Below are 19102 nucleotides of genomic sequence, written 5' to 3'. Positions count from 1 at the left end.
TCTCTTCTACAAAGATCTCTTCACTTTGAGATCTACTGATGGAAACTTCTAGGCATTATTATTAGTTGCCTTTACCTGAGAGACAGTGCTATTCCTTTAGTTGCAATTGTTCTGAATAATCATTTTAAAGCAGGGGTTCTCAAACTTCATTTCACCGTGGTCCCCTTCTGACAACAAAAATTATGACACGACCTGAAAAGGTGGGACCATAGCCCGAGCCCTGCAGCCCCAGGTGTGTTGGGGGGCAAAGCTGAAATCCAAAGTCCAAGCCCCGCCGCCCCAGGCTGAAGCCATTGAGCTCTGGCCCCGGATGGCGGGGCTCAGGCTTTGGCTTCAGCCCCGGGTGGTAGGGCTCGACCTTCAGCCTGGGGACCCCATTAAAACAGGATTGCAACCCACTTTGTCTCCTGACCCACAGTGTGAGAACCATTATTCTAAAGCAAAGTGAGCCTCTTATCCTCTTACCTTGCACGGTTCTGTGGCAATTTCATGTCACTTTTTCTTATCCCTTTATCCTACGTGATGTGGCTTGGCAAAACCAGTGCAACAGAGGGTAAGGAGATGAGAATGAGAGATACAGAACAGAGTAAGGGGATTCATGTAGAGAGATGAAATACCGGATGGCAGAGCAGAGGATAAGGTATGAGGAATATTTGGTATTCATTGGTTCTGAGCTAATTTATATAATCAGAATTTAGAGAATTTCCTTTGCGCAGCAGTAAAGGGCTCACTGTATTTCAGAAAAGTATGTACCAGCATTTTGTCATGTGATCATCCATTCTTTATACGTAAACAGACATTTGTGGAGCACAACTACTTAAAGGTTAATTATTGCTCATGTTTCTATACTAAATCAATATTTCAGATCACAAATAAGCAGCAGGATCCCCGCTTATTGAAATACACACAAAACAAGTTAAAGGATTCACTTATTTGCCTTGTCTCAGGCTTAGAACTTCATTCAGAACATCATAGTCACAAGAAGCAGCACAAACTGCTCTTGCTCCCGTTTTGCTACTTTGGGTGTACTGAGCATGCTCACTCGAACTGAGCATGCCCAGTAACCTTCGTTGTAGCCACTGCCCTCTCTCTGCCCTTACTTCTACTTTCTACTTACGATTTGCTGCCTCCTCTTTGGGGGGGTTTAAAAGGATTAAGGGGGGCAAATCGCAGCGGGGGGCTGTCAGGGTCTGAGCAGGGGGCAGAATTTTACTGGCCTGGGGGGTTCAAGCTACTGTAGCTAGCAGCAGAAGAGGGGCTGAAGGGCAAAAATCGGTGGAGGGGGGTGAGAGCCGGGGTTAAGATGGGGGGGGGGAGAGACACTGCCAGACCCCGTGCGGGTACAAAACCCCCGTTTGGGGAGGGGGGGGAACAGTGACCCCGTGGGATGAGCCACCCACCGTGCTCACTAATCTAGGGGTGTGGGGGGGGGCAGAGGCTGTTTTTGTTGTTCTCACAGGGACGCTGCATGTCAGCCTAGGAGCAGGGGGCGGGTTCCTGGGACTGGGGTCTTAAAGGCACAGGCCTCCAATTCCTAGCCTGTCAAAGCTTAATCACCGCAGCTCCTCTCTATCCTATACAAGTGTTGCAGGGCCAGGGCCACCCAGACGGGGGGGCCAAGTGGGGCAATTTTCCGCAGGGGCCCCCACAAATATGTCGGAGGCTGCCCCCGCCTCCGTCTTCCCCCGGTGTCTCAGCGTGCCGCGTCCGGGAGCGGCCCTGGCGCACTGCAGCGCGGTGGCTCCAATGCTGTCCGGGGCCGATCCTGGTCGCAGCACGCTGAGGCTCCAGGAGAGGGGGTAAGCACCATGGTAAGGGGTGGGGCACCCCCCCCCCGACCCCATCCTAACCATCACCATCACCCAGCAACAGCCCATTATGTAATTGCAAATGTATACATACCATTAAAGCATTTAATGTTTTTAAATAATGTATTTAGTGTATTTATTACAAATTAATTTTTGAATGTATGTCACTGGTTATTTTTTACATTTCCAAATACATGTTACTATAGTATTGCAACTTTTTTTATGGAAGGGGCCCCCAAAATTGCTTTGCCCCAGGCCCCCTGAATCCTCTGGGCGGCCCTGTACATGGCTACGTTACTGATCCAGCCAGGAGACTGAATGCGGTGAAATATTGTACAGACACTCCCTCCCTCCAACTCTGCCTCTCACATTTTGAATATGTAAAAGTGTCTTCTATCAGTTTCTATGCCTATATGAAATCACTGCAGCTCATTTCTCTTATATAACGTGCTGAGTTGCTAACTCCCTCCTAGAGCCCACATGTCTGCACCCCCTCCTGTACCCCAATCCCATGCCCCAGGTCAGAGCCTGCACCCCTCACTCAAACTACCCATAGCCTGCAACCCTCCTGCACCCCAACTCCATCCCAGAGCCTGCACCCCAAAAAGGGCTGGATTAACTTTTTGTGGGCCTGGTGCTAAACATATTTGTGGTCCCCAAGGCGGGAAATGGGGACATGGGGCATGGGGGACAGAGTCCTCAGAGCGACGGGCTGGCCGGGGGCAATGGGAGATGGGTCATGGCACGGCAGGGACAACCCTGCTCCACCCAGCCCAGTACAATGGCACTGTTTACAAACCGGGAGCTGCCAGACGCACACTGGCCAGCCCGGCCCTGTGCTCCCATCATGCTTCTTCCCCTTCGGGGCGGGACCATGACCTCAAGGTGATACCAGAGTGGCCCCTTTGGTTGATCTGCTTCCTCCTGGCTAATGTGACAAATTGATCTATTGGATGATTGAGGCACGCTGTTTCACGTATTTGTGTGTGAGTCCTTGAAAAGGGAGGTAAGCTTTGGGGGTATGGAGTATGCCCCTGAGCCCAAGGTGAGACCAGAGTGGCCCCTTTCATTGATCTGCTTCCTCCTGGCTAATGTGACACAGTGATCTATTGGATGATTGAGGCACGCTGTTTCATGTTTTTGTGTGTGAGTACGTGAAAAGGGAGGTAAGCTTTGGGGGTACGGAGCATGCCCCTGAGCCCAAGGTGAGACCAGAGTGGCCCCTTTCATCGATCTGCTTCCTCCTGGCTAGCATGCCCCTGAGCCCAAGGTCATACCAGAGTGGCCCCTTTCATTTTTTCCACTGGCTTCCGCCTTCCTTATTTCCAATGACTTGTCTGCTCATGCACCTGTCACTGGTCCATGGGGTTGTGAATCAGGAGGGATGGGGTTTGTGATCAAAAACACTCACGGTCTGCTTCCTCCTGGCTAATGTGCCAAATTGATCTATTGGACAATTGAGGCGCGCTGTTTCACGTTTTTGTGTGTGAATACGTGAAAAGACCCCCACAAACCCCCATGCCCAGTGCCCTCCCACAGACCACTCCGAACCCCCCCCCAGATCCTCTCACTGCCCAGTGCCCCCTAGCTGTAGACCCCCCACAGCCCTCCCACAACTGCACAGTGCCCTGCCCCTCCCCGCCCAGAGCCCCCCCACAGATTCCCTCACTGCCCAGTGCCCCCCACCGCCCCACTGCCACAACTGCACAGTGCCCCACCCAGACCCCGGCACACTTCCCAGTGCCCCAACACACACAGATCTCCCCACCCCCCACTGCACAGCACCCCCCCAGACCCACTAGAGACCTACTCTCCCACACCCTAACCCCCAGCCACAATACCCGGCCCTGATGGGAGGTGGCTGTGTCTGCCAGGCTGAGCCGGCAGTGCAGCCAGAGCTTGTCCTGGGGCAGGATAAGTCCGGCCCCTTGGGGGTGCAATCAGCCAGGCTGGAGCAGGAGCAGAGCCTACCCGGGCCAGGCTCCCTCAGGACCCACATGCCTGGCAGGACCCAGCTGAGCCTCCCACACTCTCCCCCTCCCCCAGCCGTCCTCTGGGACTGGCTGAGACTGGCCCAGCCTCTGCACCAATCCCAGGTGGCTCTTTCCCTGGGGAGGCAGGTGGGGCCCCACAGGTCCCAGGCAGTGGCAGTGGAGACAGCTCAGAGCTGGAGCAGTGCTGGGGAGTGGGGCATATCCCTGGGACATGACTCCTGAGATCCACCCACACCCATTGGCCCCGTGGCCAGCAGCCCTGCCGAGCCCACATGGTGGCCCCCAGCTGCTGGGTGATGAGCCCCCTACAGCAGCGGCATAGCCAGGTTCTAACATCAGGGATTTCTTGTATTATATATAGTGAGTGTATTATATAAAAATCAGGTAGTAGGGTTTACAATGTTCTAACAAGAGATTATGCTATTATCATTATCCAGTCAACTTGCACACCACTATTTTGAATTAGTGATAATTCACAGAGAGAGAAAGAAGAAAGCTGAATTTAGAAAATAATTATTAACCAGCTTCTTGGTTATTCACTCCAGTCCATAGCATACAGCACCATAAACCCAGTAGAATCTGGCCAAGAGAATATTCACCTCAAATTGTCATCTGCTACACTCCCCCCCCCCCCCCCGGCCCATTCCCAGTCACCACTATTCAGCAGGTCTGCCCGGGGGGGGGGGGGGGGGGGCAAGTGGGGCAATTTGCCCCAGGCCTGAAGTATGTCGGAGACTCCCCACACTTCCGTCTTCCCCCATCCCATCCCCCGGCGTCCTGGATGTGGCACGCTGAGGCTCCGGTAGAGGGGGTAAGCGGCATGGTAAGGGAGGGGCCGGACAACCCCCTGATCCCATCCCCCCACAGCCATGACCCCCAGCTCCGAGCCCAGCCCCTCTGAGCCGGACACCTCCAGACCCCATCCATCCCCTCCACAGCCCAAACCACCAGCTTGGAGCCCAGCCCCTCTGGGCCGGCCAACCCCCTGACCCCATCCCCCCACAGCCATGACCCCCAACTCCAAGCCCAGCCCCTCTGAGCCGGACACCCCCTGACCCCATCTCCCCACATCCCTGAGCCCAGCCCCTGTGAGCCGGGCGCCCCCCTGTGAGCCCAGCTCCCCCCGGAGCCCTGGGCAACAGCAGCACCACCCAGGCACCCCCAGGCAATGACAGCCCATTTGCACCAACCATCACCATCACCCAGCGACAGCCCATTATGTAACTGCAAATATCTACATCCCATTAAAGCATTTAATGTTTTCAAATGCTGGATTTAGTGTATTTTCAAATTATTACAAATTAATTTTTGAATGTATTTCACTGGTAATTTTTTACATTTCCAAATACATGTTATTATAGTATTGCAACTTTTTTTTATGGAAGGGGCCCCAAAAATTGCTTTGCTTTGTAATAATTTGAAAATACACTAAATACATTATTTAAAAACATTAAATGCTTTAATGGTATGTATACCAGCTGCTTAGCTGCAGCGCGCCAGGGCCGCTCCCGGACACAGCGCACTGAGACGCCGGGGGATGGGGGAAGACGGATGCAGGGGGAGCCTCCGACATATTCATGGCGGCCCCTGCGGGGCCCCCGGGGCCAGGGGCAAATTGCACCACTCTCTCCCCCCCCCCCCCCCGGGCGGCCCTGAGACATTCTCTCACCTAGACCTAGACCAGTTTCAACAGATTTAAAATTTTTATTAAAATGATTTAAAAAAAAAAGTGAACAGAGTTTGAGCATAAAAGTTTATGATTATCAGGGAATACTGTACAGAATTATCGATGGTGCAAAGTTTGGTTTAAAATCAGGTGGCATAAGGAATACATAATCTGCAATATCCCCGATTGGGGGTAAAAGGTTGATGGGTCAAAGTACAGACATTGAGATATGAGGGTTTGAAGTTCATATAGTGGCTATGTACGGGTGTGGAGTATAATGAGTAAATATAATGATGAGGATGGATTGACCCTCATTTGGTGAGATTTAATGTTCAGGGAGTTTATGGTTCCAGTAATTCTCTACAGATTTGTCAACAAGATCAAGGACTGCAGTGAAAAGACAGCAAGGCCTGTGTGCTGGACTTGTGTGTAGAAGCTGATTCACAAATATTCAGTGTAGTGTATTATATGGTGTCATCTTACATCCTTCCCAAGGGCAAAAAATCTTCTGAAACAATGAAGGCTTGGGCTCATAACCAGTGGCTGCAGAACTTTTGGATGCACAAGTCCACATTTCTGCATCTGTGTGCAAAACTCACCAAAATAAAAGCTGCACTGACAATGGAAAAGAAAAAAAAATTGCACTATGGGGATCTGCAACAACCGATTCTTATTGGTCAATCAGTGGTCTCTCTCCTAAACCAAGGTGGACTGGATTTCGTTAATGTAAGTAGTCACAACATATTGTTAAAGCTCATTTTATGCTCAATGCTGTGTTAAGATCTCTGCAGTCACAGATAATAACGGTCTTCTTGGGGAATCAGGGCACAGTATCCAGTCTGCAAGACACACACATACACCCCCCGCTTGAACAAAACCCCATCCCTCCCGTTTTGCAACCTTCCCCCAGAGGAAGCAGACCGTGAGTGTTTTCCACCACAAACCCCATCCCTCCTGTTTTGCAACCATCCCCAGAGGAAGCAGACCGTGAGTGTTTTCCACCACAACCCCATCCCTCCCGTTTTGCAACCATCCCCCCAGAGGAAGTAGACCGTGAGTGTTTTCCACCACAAACCCCATCCCTCCCGTTTTGCAACCATCCCCCCAGAGGAAGCAGACCGTGAGTGTTTTCCACCACAAACCCCATCCCTCCCGTTTTGCAACCATCCCCCAGAGGAAGCAGACTGTGAGTGTTTTCGACCACAAACCCCATCCCTCCCGTTTTGCAACCATCCCTGGACCAATGACAGGTGCATGAGCAGCCCAGTCATTGGAACTAAGCAAGGAGAAGCCAGTGGAAAAAATGAAAAGGGGCCACTGTGGTCTCACCTTGGGCTCAGGGGCACACTCCATACCCACAAACCCTACCTCCCCTTTCACGAATTCAATGAAAGGGGCCACTCTGGTCTCACCTTGGGCTCAGGGGCATGCTCCGTTCCCCCAAACCCACCTCCCTTTTCACGGATTCACACACAAAAGAGTGAAACAGCATGCCTCAATCATGCAATAGATCAATTTGGCACATTAGCCAGGAGGAAGCAGACTGTGAGTGTTTTCAACCACAAACCCCATCCCTCCCGTTTTGCAACCATCCCCCAGAGGAAGCAGACCGTGAGTGTTTTCCACCACAAACCCCATCCCTCCCGTTTTGCAACCATCCCCCAGAGGAAGCAGACCGTGAGTGTTTTCCACCACAACCCCATCCCTCCCGTTTTGCAACCATCCCCAGAGGAAGCAGACCGTGAGTGTTTTCGACCACAAACCCCATCCCTCCCGTTTTGCAACCATCCCTGGACCAGTGACAGGTGCATGAGCAGCCCAGTCATTGGAACTAAGCAAGGAGAAGCCAGTGGAAAAAATGAAAAGGGGCCACTGTGGTCTCACCTTGGGCTCAGGGGCACGCTCCGTACCCACAAACCCTACCTCCCTGCCTATAGAGCCAGCCCTGTAGCAGGGAAAGAACTACATTTCCCAGCATTCCCTTGGCCACTAGCAATAGGAAAGGGAGGGGGAAGGAGTATGGAACTGAAATCTGCAGCTTGCTGTGAATGGTAGGAACAGAGCCAGCTCTAGGTTTTTTGCCGCCCCCTCCCCAGGCTCCCCCCCGCACCCCTGTATTGCCCCAGCCCTGGACTCTCCCCTGCCCACACCCCCTGCTGCCCTAGCTCTGGCCCCCACCTGCACTCCCCTGCTGCCTCAGCCCTGGGCTCTTCCTCCCCCCCTGCACCCCCTGCCGCCCTAGCTGTGGCCCCCACCTGCACCTCCTGCCACCCCAGCCCTGGGCTCTCCCCTGCCCACACCCCCTGCTGCCCCAGCTCTGGCCCCCACCTGCACTCCCCTGCCGCCCCAGTCCTGGGCTCTTTCCCCCCCACACACACCCCCTGCTGCCCCAGTCCTGGGCTCTTACCCCCCCCCCCGGCACCCCCTGCTGCCCCAGTCCTGGGCTCTTCTCCCCCCCGCACCTCCTGCCGCCCCAGCTGTGGCCCCCACCTGCACCTCCTGCCGCCCCAGCCCTGGGCTCTCCCCCGCCCACACCCCCTGCTGCCCCAGCTCTGGCCTCCACCTGCTCTCCCCTGCTGCCCCAGCTCTGGGCTCTCCCCCCACCCACACCTCCTGCTGCTCCAGTCCTGGGCTCTTCTCCCACCCCCCGCACTCCCTGCCGCCTCAGCAGCAAAGAAGGAATTGGGTAGGGTTACCATATTTCAGCAAGAAAAAAAGAGGACGGGAGGAGCCCCGCCCTAGCCCCGCCCCTGCCCCTCCCACTTCCCGCCCCCCCAGAACCCCCAACCCTCCCCCCGTTCCTTGTCCCCTGACTGCCCCCTCCTGGGACCCCTGCCCCTAACTGCCCCCCAGGACTCCACTCCCTATCTAAGCCTCCCTGCCTCTTGTCCCCTGACTGCCCCAACCCTTATCCACCCCCCCACCCCCAGACAGACCCCTGGGACTCCCACGCCCCATCCAACCACTCCCCACCCCCTGACAGCCCCCCCCAGAACTCCCGACCCATCTAAACCCCTCTGCTCCCTGTCCCCTGACTGCTCCGATCCATCTCCCCACCCCTGCCACCTGACAGCCCCCCCCAGAACTCCCAAACACTCCCCCCCTGCTCCTTGTCCCCTGACTGCCCCCTCTTGGGACCCCTGCTCCTAACTGCCCTCCAGAACCCCAGCCCCTACCTAAGACTCCCTGTTCCTTGTCCCCTAACTGCCCCCTCCTAAGACCCCCCCCAACTGCCCCCCAGGACCCTACCCCCTACCTGTACCCTGACTGCCCAAAACTTTCTCCACTCCCCCCAAAAAGCCCCCCCCCCGTTTCTTGACTGCCACCTCCAGAACCTTCCTGCCCCCTGACCTCCTTACCCTGCTGCTCAGAACAGGGTGTTGGGCTCTGTGCAGCCGAGCCGGACACGTGGCTGAGCTCCCCAGCACAACAAAACCCGGTCCCTGGCCCTGCACAACAAAATCCGGTCCCTGGCCCTGCACAGTGCTGCCGGACTGGGCTGCAAGGGAGCTGCCGGCTCAGAATGCAGGGCGGATCCGGCTCCTCTACAGCTGCTCCTGAGTCCAGCCCGGGACTTCCCTGCAGCCCTCCCAGCCGCTCGCTCTGCTCTGCCGGGGGGAAATCCCGGACATTGTGAGTGCTTTACAAATTCCCCCCGGACGCTATTTTTAGCACAAAAAGGAGGACATGTCCAGGTAAATCCGGACGAATGGTAACCCTAGAATTGGGGGGACTCAATGGTCGGTGCACCTCTCTATCTGAAGCCTAGCAAGGGAGGTATGTGGATCCCACTAGAATTTAAAATGAAAAGTAAGGGAGGGGAGGCTCTGGACCTGGGCAGCTTTAGATACAGTACCAGGCACTTAGGAGGATTTCCACTTCTGAGCCATGGAAGCAGAAATTGACTTTTCCTTTCCAGATATTGCTAATATTCAGAAAGGGAATCCAGCACCCGCCTTCCAGATTTGAACACCCTCAAAATTCAGGAGTGCTCAAGCTCAATTTGGGCAGCTGTTACTTCATTTCCCCCAAATCAAATATACTGATCCACTGTAACTTGCTGTAGAAAAAAAAGAAATGCTGCCCAGTGGTTATTAGGACTAGAATTGCTATTTTCAACAGCCATTGCTTTTTTTTTATGTAGGACAGTCTTATAATGTGCATCCAGATATCCTCCAATCACACAAGCTGAAAATTGTTCCACTTTACTGCAGTTCTGTAACCATGTGGGAACCAATCCTGTCTGTTCTGTGCACATTCAAAATTCCTGCTGAATGACCCGCCCTGGGAGTGAGTTACCAGTGACCCAGGGCTGGGGCGGCAGGAGAGTGCAGTTGGGAGGGAGAGGGGGAGAGCCCAGGGCTGTGGTGGGGGCCAGCCAAAAATTTTTTTGCTTGGCGCAGCAAAAAACCTAGAGCCAGCCCTGCCCAGAAGTCAAACATTTCCTCAAACTTTAGCAGGATTCTGGTTTTATTTCTTTCCTGTTAATTCTTTTTTCCTCCTCCAGGGATAAGGATCCACATACCCCCTGAGGTGCTGGAAAATAATACCCTTTCCAACATTGCAGCATTTAAGAATATATTCTATACCCGAGGACATTCTGTGCCAAAACGTTAAAAATTCTGCAAATTTTATTTGTCAAATAAATGTTGAGGTTCCAACATGGTATTGGGGAGCACAGGCCAGAGGCTGCACAGAGGTGGGAGATCACTATGCAGCTCTCCCCGGCACACACACTCAGCGATGAGGCTGCCCCCAACCCTGACACAGCGCAAGGACAGGGTCTGCCACAGAAACACCCCAGGGTCCTGCCTCTCCGTGCCAGGTGCACCAGGTGTGGGGAGGCAGGCTCAGCAAGGTAGGATCCAAGTGTGGAAGAGCTTAGTGTGGGGGGATCCAGGTGTGGGTTGAGAGAGTTCTGTGTGGGGCTATCTGGGTGTGGGAGGCCCAGGGGGGATCCAAGTGCTGGGGGAGCTGGATGCACAGGGGTTTGTTGGGGAGGGGGGTTTGGGTGCAATGGTAATGGGACTCTGTGGGGGTCCAGGTGAAGGTTATTGGGGCTCAGTGTGCGGGTCTGGATGTGTGAGGGATAGAAATTGGCAGGGGAGATCTTGGTGTGGACATCTCAGTGGTGGTGGGGTGTCTAGATGCTGGGGGAAGTGGGGCTGAGTCGGGGGGGGGATCCAGATGCAGCTGGTGGGGGCTTGGTAGGGTGGGGATCCACGTGCAGGTGGCTCATCGGGGTGGTCCAGATGCAGGGGGAGTGGGGCTCATTGGGAGGGTTCTGGGTGCAGGCGGGTGAGGCTTGGCAGGAAGATCTGGGTATGAGGGGCTTTGGATGAATAGAGGTTGGGTGGATGGGGGAGTAGCTCCCTGAACAGGTCTTCCTCCCCCTGCAGCTGAGAAGCAATTGATACAGGAAACACGGGAGTGGGGGGAGTGTTTGCAGAGCTTCCAACAGCCAGGGGAGAAACCTGGGGATGGATTTGACACAATCCTGGATGCTGTGCAAGGAAAGAGGAAGTCCCGTCCTTCCCAGGCCAGCTGGGACTAGCAGCTGAGTCAGGTGCAGGGTAGGAGCCCCCAGCGCCACAGTGATTTATCTCTCTGTTAGCTGCCCTGGGCTCCCAAAACATACTTCTGGGGAGGGTCTCATGACCACTCAGGTGGCTTCCCTTTGCTTCCCCATCAGAGAGTCATTTTTTTGTAGGGAAGCAAAGAAATCTGCAGGGAACATAAAATCTGTGCATGTGCAGTGGCATAGAATTCCCCCAGGAGTAATTTTCTTACCGCTTTAACTACAAGTTTTAATACATAGGAAAGGATTTCATATACTCACGGAGCGATCAAGGGAATTGCAGGCACTTTGTCTGAGATGCTGAAGGTCCCCATCTCACCATATATATCCGTGAAATGAACTCCTGCCACGCTGGTTACATGATTCCCAGGGAAATCGAACAGCACTCTCTCTGTGCTGTGTCCAGAGGCCCAGTGCCAAGCCTGACCTCCAATGAGCAGACCCCCTCCTCTCTTCACAAACTGGATCAGCTCCCTCCCCTGTGCAGCATCATAGGCATCCATACAGTAAACCCCAAATGAGGCAATGAACTCCTCACTGGGCTGCACTTGGGTGCCAGAACTACTGAGAATACTCAGCAGGGAACTCAAGCTCTTCTGGACACCAATCACTGCTCTTGGGGAGGGACTGAGCCAATCCACAGCATTGCGTAGGAACCGAGCCATCTTGGGGCTCCCCAGGTAGCTCTCATGAGAGACGACCACCATCCGGCCCTTCCCATACTGTGAGGCGGCGATCAGGACCTGCCCCTGGGGGTTCACCAGCACTGGGAAGGCAGTCTCGCCAATGAGCAGCAGCTCACAAGGAACAGAGTCACCGGTAAGATCCCAGTCCTGGACACCGTCCACCAGCAAATCATAGGCAGCTGAAGGATCCATGTTCTTGTCTTGTCTACGGGAAAGACAAATAATAGTTTTTCTTATGGTAAAAACATTCAGAAGAGGATTTACTTATCCTTCTTTGCCTCTCCTGGATTAGTGTGAAGGATGCTCAGATACAAGCAAAGGCCACAATCAACATGTCTCATTCCTAGAGGTTGAAACTCACCTGCCTCCACCTCCTCCCCCAGGGCAAAGGTGTGCTGAGCGGTGACGGGGAGAGCTCTTTAGCTGGTCAGATTGCTACTGTATATAGCTCTGTCATGGGTGTGTGATGCTGGCAGGCCAGAGCCAGCTCTTGGCCAGGCTACAGGCATTGGCTAACAAATAACATGCTTATAACTGGAGACCAGAGCAATTCAGCTGTATGTTAGTTTTGCCCAAAATAGGTATTATGTTTAATGTTTAGATTCTATGAAATGGTTGTAAGTTGCTGCATGCATTAATCTCACTAGTAATGTCTGTAAGAAAATATGTAAGTTTTGCTTTATAAGTTTGAAAATGTTTGCCTCGAACTTGTGAAGTCAGGCCTGAGAATTGTCCCTCACTGAGCCCATCCAGAAGAACTATTAAAATCAGATGGGCTATCAAGAAACATTGCAATAGAAAGGATTGGTTAATGGCCCCATCGCTCCTGGGAAATTCTACATGGAAGGAAGATTGTCCTGTGGGATTGGAAGCTGAATGAAGGAAATAAAACAAAATCACAGGAAAATTTTCCATCTTTTTAGCTGTTTGTATTCTGAAGGGCCAGAGACTCTAAACTGAAGCCTGAGATACCCAAGGACTGATTCCTGTTACTGCCCTGAAAGACACTTTGAATTGACAGATCACTACAACTCTGTTACTCTTAGGATGTAGATGAGTAACTCATTTGTGTATGTATGTTATGTTTTCTTGCTTTAACCTGTAAATAACTCTCTTATTCCCTTTTCCTAGATAATAAAGCATTATATAGATCATTAGAGGATTGGCTAAACGCGTTGTCTTTCTTTAAAGACATGTTCTCCATAGGATTCTCATTCTTGAAGATTAAGAAGCTTGAGGATAAGCCAAAAGAAGAAAAGACTGCAGTGCTAAAAGTGACATGGGAACTTGGTAGTGGTTGTAATATTAAAAATGGCATAGGGAAGAATAAGATAGCTGACCAGTGCCAGGGAGACTCTTTAGTCTGAATAGTAACTGTGAACAGCGGGGTAAAATCAACGTTGAGTAGGAAAAATCTTTGCCTTGCATAAAATAAGGGTCTTCCACATACCCAAAACAAATGAACACCTTCTCTGGAGGTAGAATTGGGCTTCTCCCCCACTTTGGAAATAAATTCTGGAATGCAGAGAATCCAGGATGGGCTTCTCAACACAAACAAACAATAAGGCTGCAGGAGCACATGGAAGGAGGACCATATTGCTCCTTTGCTGATGAATTCAGAGAAGAAAAGTATGATATAGCTAGTTGTGGCAGGCTTGCTTCTGACTGAGTGCACATTGATACTTATAGCTTCATGCTAGGGAGGACATAACAGAAGATGTGCTTGAATACCCATTTAGACAAAGTCCTCTTAACAAATAGCACTGCCCAGTAAATTGGTATCAAACTGATCAGAAAATGGATGAGAAAATGTTATCGTTGGTTTTTCTTCAGGAAAATTTGTTGACATGAATCCTGAAATGCTCCAATTTGAAAGCTGTAAACTTTGCGGAGAGCTAAAGTTAGGGTGCTCCATAGGCTATAATTAACAGTAGTGGGATAAGGCTGATGAAAGTAAATGAAGGCTGAATGTTTAGAAACGTTTCCTGATGGTGAGGTGTATTAGATCATGGAATGAATTTTTTAGAGAAATTGCAGAAGTTCCATCACTCAAATAATTTAAAACTGGACTAGTTTTAATAGTTTTTTGTTCCTGTGAAATTCCACATGGAAGGAAGATTGTCCTGTGGGATTGGATGCTGAATGAAGGAAATAAAACAAAACCATAGGAAAATTGTCCATCTGTTTAGCTATTTGTATTCTGAAGGGCCAGAGACTCTAAGCTGAAGCCTGAGATATCTAGGGGCTGATTTCTGTGTCTGCCATGAAAGACACTTTGAATTGACAGATCACTACAACTCTGTCACTCTTAGGATGTAGATGGTAACTCATTTGTGTATGTACGTTTTCTTGCTTTAACCTGTAAGTAACTCTTATTCCCTTTTCCTAGGTAATAAAGCATTATATAGAGCAGTGGTTCCCAAACTTGTTCCGCCGCTTGTTTAGGGAAAGCCCCTGGCAGGCTGGGCCGGTTTGTTTACTGGCCGCGTCTGCATGTCCGGCCGATTGCGGCTCCCAGTGGCTGCGGTTCGCTGCTCCAGGCAAATGGGAGCTGCTGGAAGCGGCTCAGGCCAAGGGACGTACTGGCCACCGCTTCCAGCAGCTCCCATTTGTCTGGAGCAGCGAACCGCAGCCACTGGGAGCCGCAATTGGCCAAACCTGCGGACGTGGCAGGTAAACAAACCGTCCTGACCCGCCAGGGCTTTCCCTGCACAAGCGGCGGAACTAGTTTGGGAACCACTGATATAGATCATTACAGGATTGGCTAAACACATTGTCTGTGAGATTAGATCTAAGATACCAATTGACCTGGAGTAAGTGACTGGTCTCTTGGGACTGGAAGGAACCAGAATGTGGTGGGATTTTCTTGGTGTCAGTGACCATGTATCACTGAGTCCAGTTTGTCTGGGTGGCAAGATAGAGTGGAGAGTCAAAGGGGACTGTCTGTGACTTCATGGTAAGAGTGTTATAGTGATCCAGGAGTTCATGTTTGTCGCTGGCCTGGTGAAATCTAATTACAGGACACACCACCAGTTTGGGGTAATTGCCCTGTTTTTGAGTCTGTCCTGTGGTTGGCACTTACAGTTGTGAGCCACTCCAGACAGCAAGAGAGGGTGCTCACCGCGTATCAGCCTGGAAAGGGCTAATGAGGTTGAGAAGGGGACCACTGAACTTTATAGGCCACAACTGAAGGGAATTAGACTGGATAAGCAACCCCTGGTTGGGAATAGAGCAGGGGCAGGCAAACTTTTTGGCCTGAGGGATGCATTGGGTTTTCATAAATTGTATAGAAGGCCAGTTAGGGGAGGGGGTCGTGGCCCAGTCCCCACCTCCTATCTGCCCCCCCCCCCCGGGACTCCTGCCCCATCTAACACCCCCTGTTCCCTGACAGCCCCCCCCAGAACCCCTACCCCATCCACTCCTCCCCACTCCCTGTCCCCTGACTGCCCCCAGACTCCTGCCGCCCCATCCAACCCCTCCTCTCATTCCTGATGGCCCCCCTGGAACCCCTGCACCATCCAAGCACCCCTTCTCCCTGTCCCCTGACTGCCCCCAGAACTCCTGCCCCTGACTACCCCCTGCCACCCCATGCAACCCCCCCTCCTTCCTGACTGCCCCCGGAACCCCTGCCCCTGACTGCCCCCGCCTGCCCCCTTCTGCCCCATCCAACCCACCCTCCTTCCTGACTGCCCCCCCCAGGCCCCTGCCCCCATTCAACCCCCTGTTCCCCCTGACTGCCCCGACCCCTATCCACACCCACACCCCCTGACCACAACCCCAAACTCCCCTGCCCTCTATCCAACCCCCCCTGCTCCATGCCCCCTTACTGTGCTGCTTGGAGTCCACCTGGCTGGAGTCGGGCCACACCACTGCCACCACCACGCAGCACAGAGACCAGGTCAGGCCGGGCTCTGCAGCTGCGCTGCCTCAGGAGCTCACAGCCCCACCACCCAGAGCATTGCGCCGGACGCAGAGCAAGCGAGCTGAGGCTGTGGGGGAGAGGGAACAGCAGGAGAGGGGCCGGGATTAGCCTCCCGGGCAAAGAGCTTGGGGGCTGGGCAGGACGGTCCCCTGGGTTGGATGTGGCCCGCAGGCTGTAGTTTGCTCACCTCTGGAATAGAGCCAAGCTGAGAAGGACAGGTGGGGCTATAATAGAGCCAGGAAGCAGGCAACAGAAGAGGGTCTGAAGTGTGGAGGGCTGTGGCCACTCTCTAGCTGTAGAGAGAGAAAGGAGGAAACCCAGGGGAGAGTAGAAGCCCTGGTGTTATGACAGACCTGGACTTGACATGACCCGCAGCCATGTTGTATATGGACTGAGCATAACCCGCAGTCAGCTTGTATGCTCAGCCACCATAAATTGGAAACAAAAACCATAGTAAATTTAGCCTTGGCTTAGAATCCCAGCTGCAGCATTGATAACAAGGATAGATACAGGAAAATCACAGTTTCATGGGAATAGGAGGGGTTATGGCCAAGCTAACCTTTAGTTTCTGCATGTTTCTAACTAGGTGCTTGTGTGAGTTTTTGTGAAAAGTTGCTTTTTCTGGTAAGTTGACATTGTGAGGTTTTGCTGTTACTAGAGGAATTGTTTGAGCCCATTAGGAGTTCTGACTGGTTAAATTTATTGCATAGTCATGCTTTAAGTAAACTAATTGGTTCAGGTATAGATAAGAAAGACTCTCATTTTACCTATATAATGAGGGTCAGAAGAGAAGCCAGTTGGAGCCTAACTCTGGGACACATCTTAAGACCAAAGCTGCTGGAACTTTTATATCCTGCATGACCATACCATGGAGCAACCGGAGCCCCAGGCAAATCTGATCCTGACTGGCCATCAGGAGACATCAGTCCGCTTTAATAGGAGTGGTGAGTATTAGATGCTTGGGGTGTGTATACTATTAAATGCTAATAAATGTATGTTAAAGATATTTACTATGTAAAGATTCTTTCATTGTGAAAAGGTCCTGTAAAGCCATAGAGCGCCATTGCACTCAGAGGGAGGGAAAAGGGCTCTAAATTTGTGTGGATAACACTGGGGTTCTGGCCTGGAGGGAAAGGTGTACCCAGAGGTGGGTGGAGGAATAGCCTGATAGAGGCGATGTAGGAGCAGCCCAAGGAAACAGTAGCAAGGTTTGGGGCAGTGCAGACGTTGGCTGCTGATTGTATGGTCCCTGGGCTAGAACCTGGAGTAGTGCCCAGGCCCATGTTCCCCTACTGACCACGGGGGAAGTGGCACAGACCAGACAGATGAGCAGAACACAGCCATCAAGTGGGACTTCGATACTCCAGAAGAGGAGGGCTACAGTTACCTGGCCAGAGAGCCAAGTCATGAAGAGAGAGCACCCTGAGTTGCAGAGGGGGAGAGAGAAGCAGCGAGGTGCATGAATGAGTGACGGGGAGGGTCAGACGTGAGTGGAGCTAAACCCCAGAGCAGCCAGGAGGAGTCGCCCCATGTGGTGAGTGGACCCTGTGACAAGCTCTTGAAAACTCCTTGGAGTTTTCTTGCTGTGTAAAAGATAAATTAACCATTTTGTTATAGAAATACAACTGAATGCTGTATGACTATCCAATACAAACCCTGATCCTGCCCATGACCACTTCAGGAGAACTACTAGTTGAAGGGGGACATTCTTAATCACCCAAGCCCCTGGCATGATGTTCCATTAGCTATTTAGTCTGCTTGTGGTCTTCCTCCCACCCCAGGTATCACACTCTCCTTTCTACCCCTTCATCCAAAAGACCCAGAGACTTGCTTCATCCTCAGACTTCCTTCTTCCTGAGGCACCAAGACCTCCTCCACTTGATATAGCTAGAGGAGAAGGAAAAATAAATGGTCTTGGAATACTAGGGAAAGCTGTAAGTCAGGAAGTGAGGTAGTATCACTAGTGTATATAAGAATCTGGTGGCTTCTGACATTTATTATGTATCATATTGCATGGTGATTAAAAATGCTGGAAGCCACTGAAGTCATGTCTATACTAGGGCTCATGCTGGTGGTAACAACAGCTGGCATTTTTGTGTAAAATTCCTTATGGAAAGGAGATTACGGTTCAGATAAAAATGGACAGAAATCAAGATCTGAAAATTACAGGTTGCTAAATTCAGTTGAAGAGATTTTCAGTTAATAAATTATATTGCATAATTCCTTAATGTCACAAAGCTTAAAGTGAGCCATAATCTATTACTGATTAGACAAATACTTTTCTTTAGAAGCTCAACTGTAACTCTGTGTCATTGGGAAGTTATCTAAGCAAAATTGTAGATACTCCACAAAGAAGAAACCCTACTTAGGGGCGAGATGGATGAAAAGCCTGTGAAATAATGTTGTCAAAAAAGCAGAATTACTGTGATATCTGTTGACAACAGGGAGTGCTACTACTCCTGAAATGTTTCAGCGTGGTAGCCATGTTAGTCTGTATCAGAAAAAAGAACGAGGAGTATTTGTGGCATCTTAGAGACTAATTATTTGCAATACACAGCAGTTTATTGAGAAGGAATTACACAAGCGGTAAGGGGTTATATTAAGCTCATAACTCCTACGTTAGACATTAAGAGCTATATATTCCTCTTAACTAGTCTCTCTTTCACAAACATACACAAACAGGTCCTGCAATTGCCTCACGCAGTTCCTGCTTGGCAAACAGAGAAGGTGGTTACCAATTTTATAGATGGCTTCTTCCCTCCTGGTCTGTACTTCTCAGCCCTCTGGTCTGTCTCGGATTCCCTCAAGGCAAGGCCTTGGTTGCCTTGAGACCCCTCTGCTTCACAGTCCTACTTGAGCCTGCGGAGCAGAGTTTTGGCTACTCTGTCTGGCAGCGTTGCTTCTTCAAGCGTCAGTGAAGGAATCCCAAACAACAGTAATTTATTTTGCTTGATTCCTATACTCTTTTTCCTCAAAGGAGTCACATGTCTTAAAAGCATGCCCAGTGGGCATGTGGTTACTAATTTTTACCTTATTAGTATTTTAGAAGGGGATGGGGGATGGGTGGTACCGAACAGAAATCACCCCATGTTTACTCACTTGTCAATCATTCACTCTGGCTCTCTGCATGATGTCCTTGCTGTAAGGTCATTATAACCAGGACGACTTGTGCTTCATGCTGGGACTTTATACATGTGATATTTACTTTTGCATGGGCCCATATTTGCCTACCAATAGGTTCAATATCAATCGTACACCCAGACTTTGCCAGTCCTTTATCAAATCTGCTTCTGCTTCAAGGGAACCTGTCAAGTTACGCTCACACCATTCATTCAGTATGGCCACACTAGTCTGGCACCATCCCAACAATATCCCCTTCTTTAAAGACATGTTCTCCGTAGGATTCTCATTCTTGAAGATTAAGAAGCTTGAGGATAAGCCGAAAGAA

General features: G+C 51.2%; 1 protein-coding gene across 1 annotated transcript in view; it reads right to left on the bottom strand.

The window, feature by feature from the left end:
- The window catches only part of LOC128842787 (TRPM8 channel-associated factor 2-like), a 32322-nt gene extending 13706 nt beyond the window's left edge, over window positions 1-18616 (bottom strand). Inside the window, exons 1-2 of the mRNA XM_054038980.1 lie at window positions 18390-18616; window positions 11308-11937 (exon numbers count right to left, since the gene is read on the bottom strand). Of these exons, the coding sequence (XP_053894955.1) occupies window positions 11308-11924 (617 nt within the window). The 5' untranslated portion in view covers window positions 11925-11937; window positions 18390-18616. The remainder of the gene's footprint in view (window positions 1-11307; window positions 11938-18389) is intronic.
- Between the last annotated feature and the right edge of the window lie 486 nt (window positions 18617-19102).

This window comes from Malaclemys terrapin, chromosome 1, assembly GCF_027887155.1.
Source record: "Malaclemys terrapin pileata isolate rMalTer1 chromosome 1, rMalTer1.hap1, whole genome shotgun sequence".
Classification (NCBI taxonomy): Eukaryota; Metazoa; Chordata; order Testudines; family Emydidae; genus Malaclemys; species Malaclemys terrapin.
Note: the sequence above shows the minus strand (reverse complement) of the source record. Positions and strands in the feature narration are given on the sequence as shown.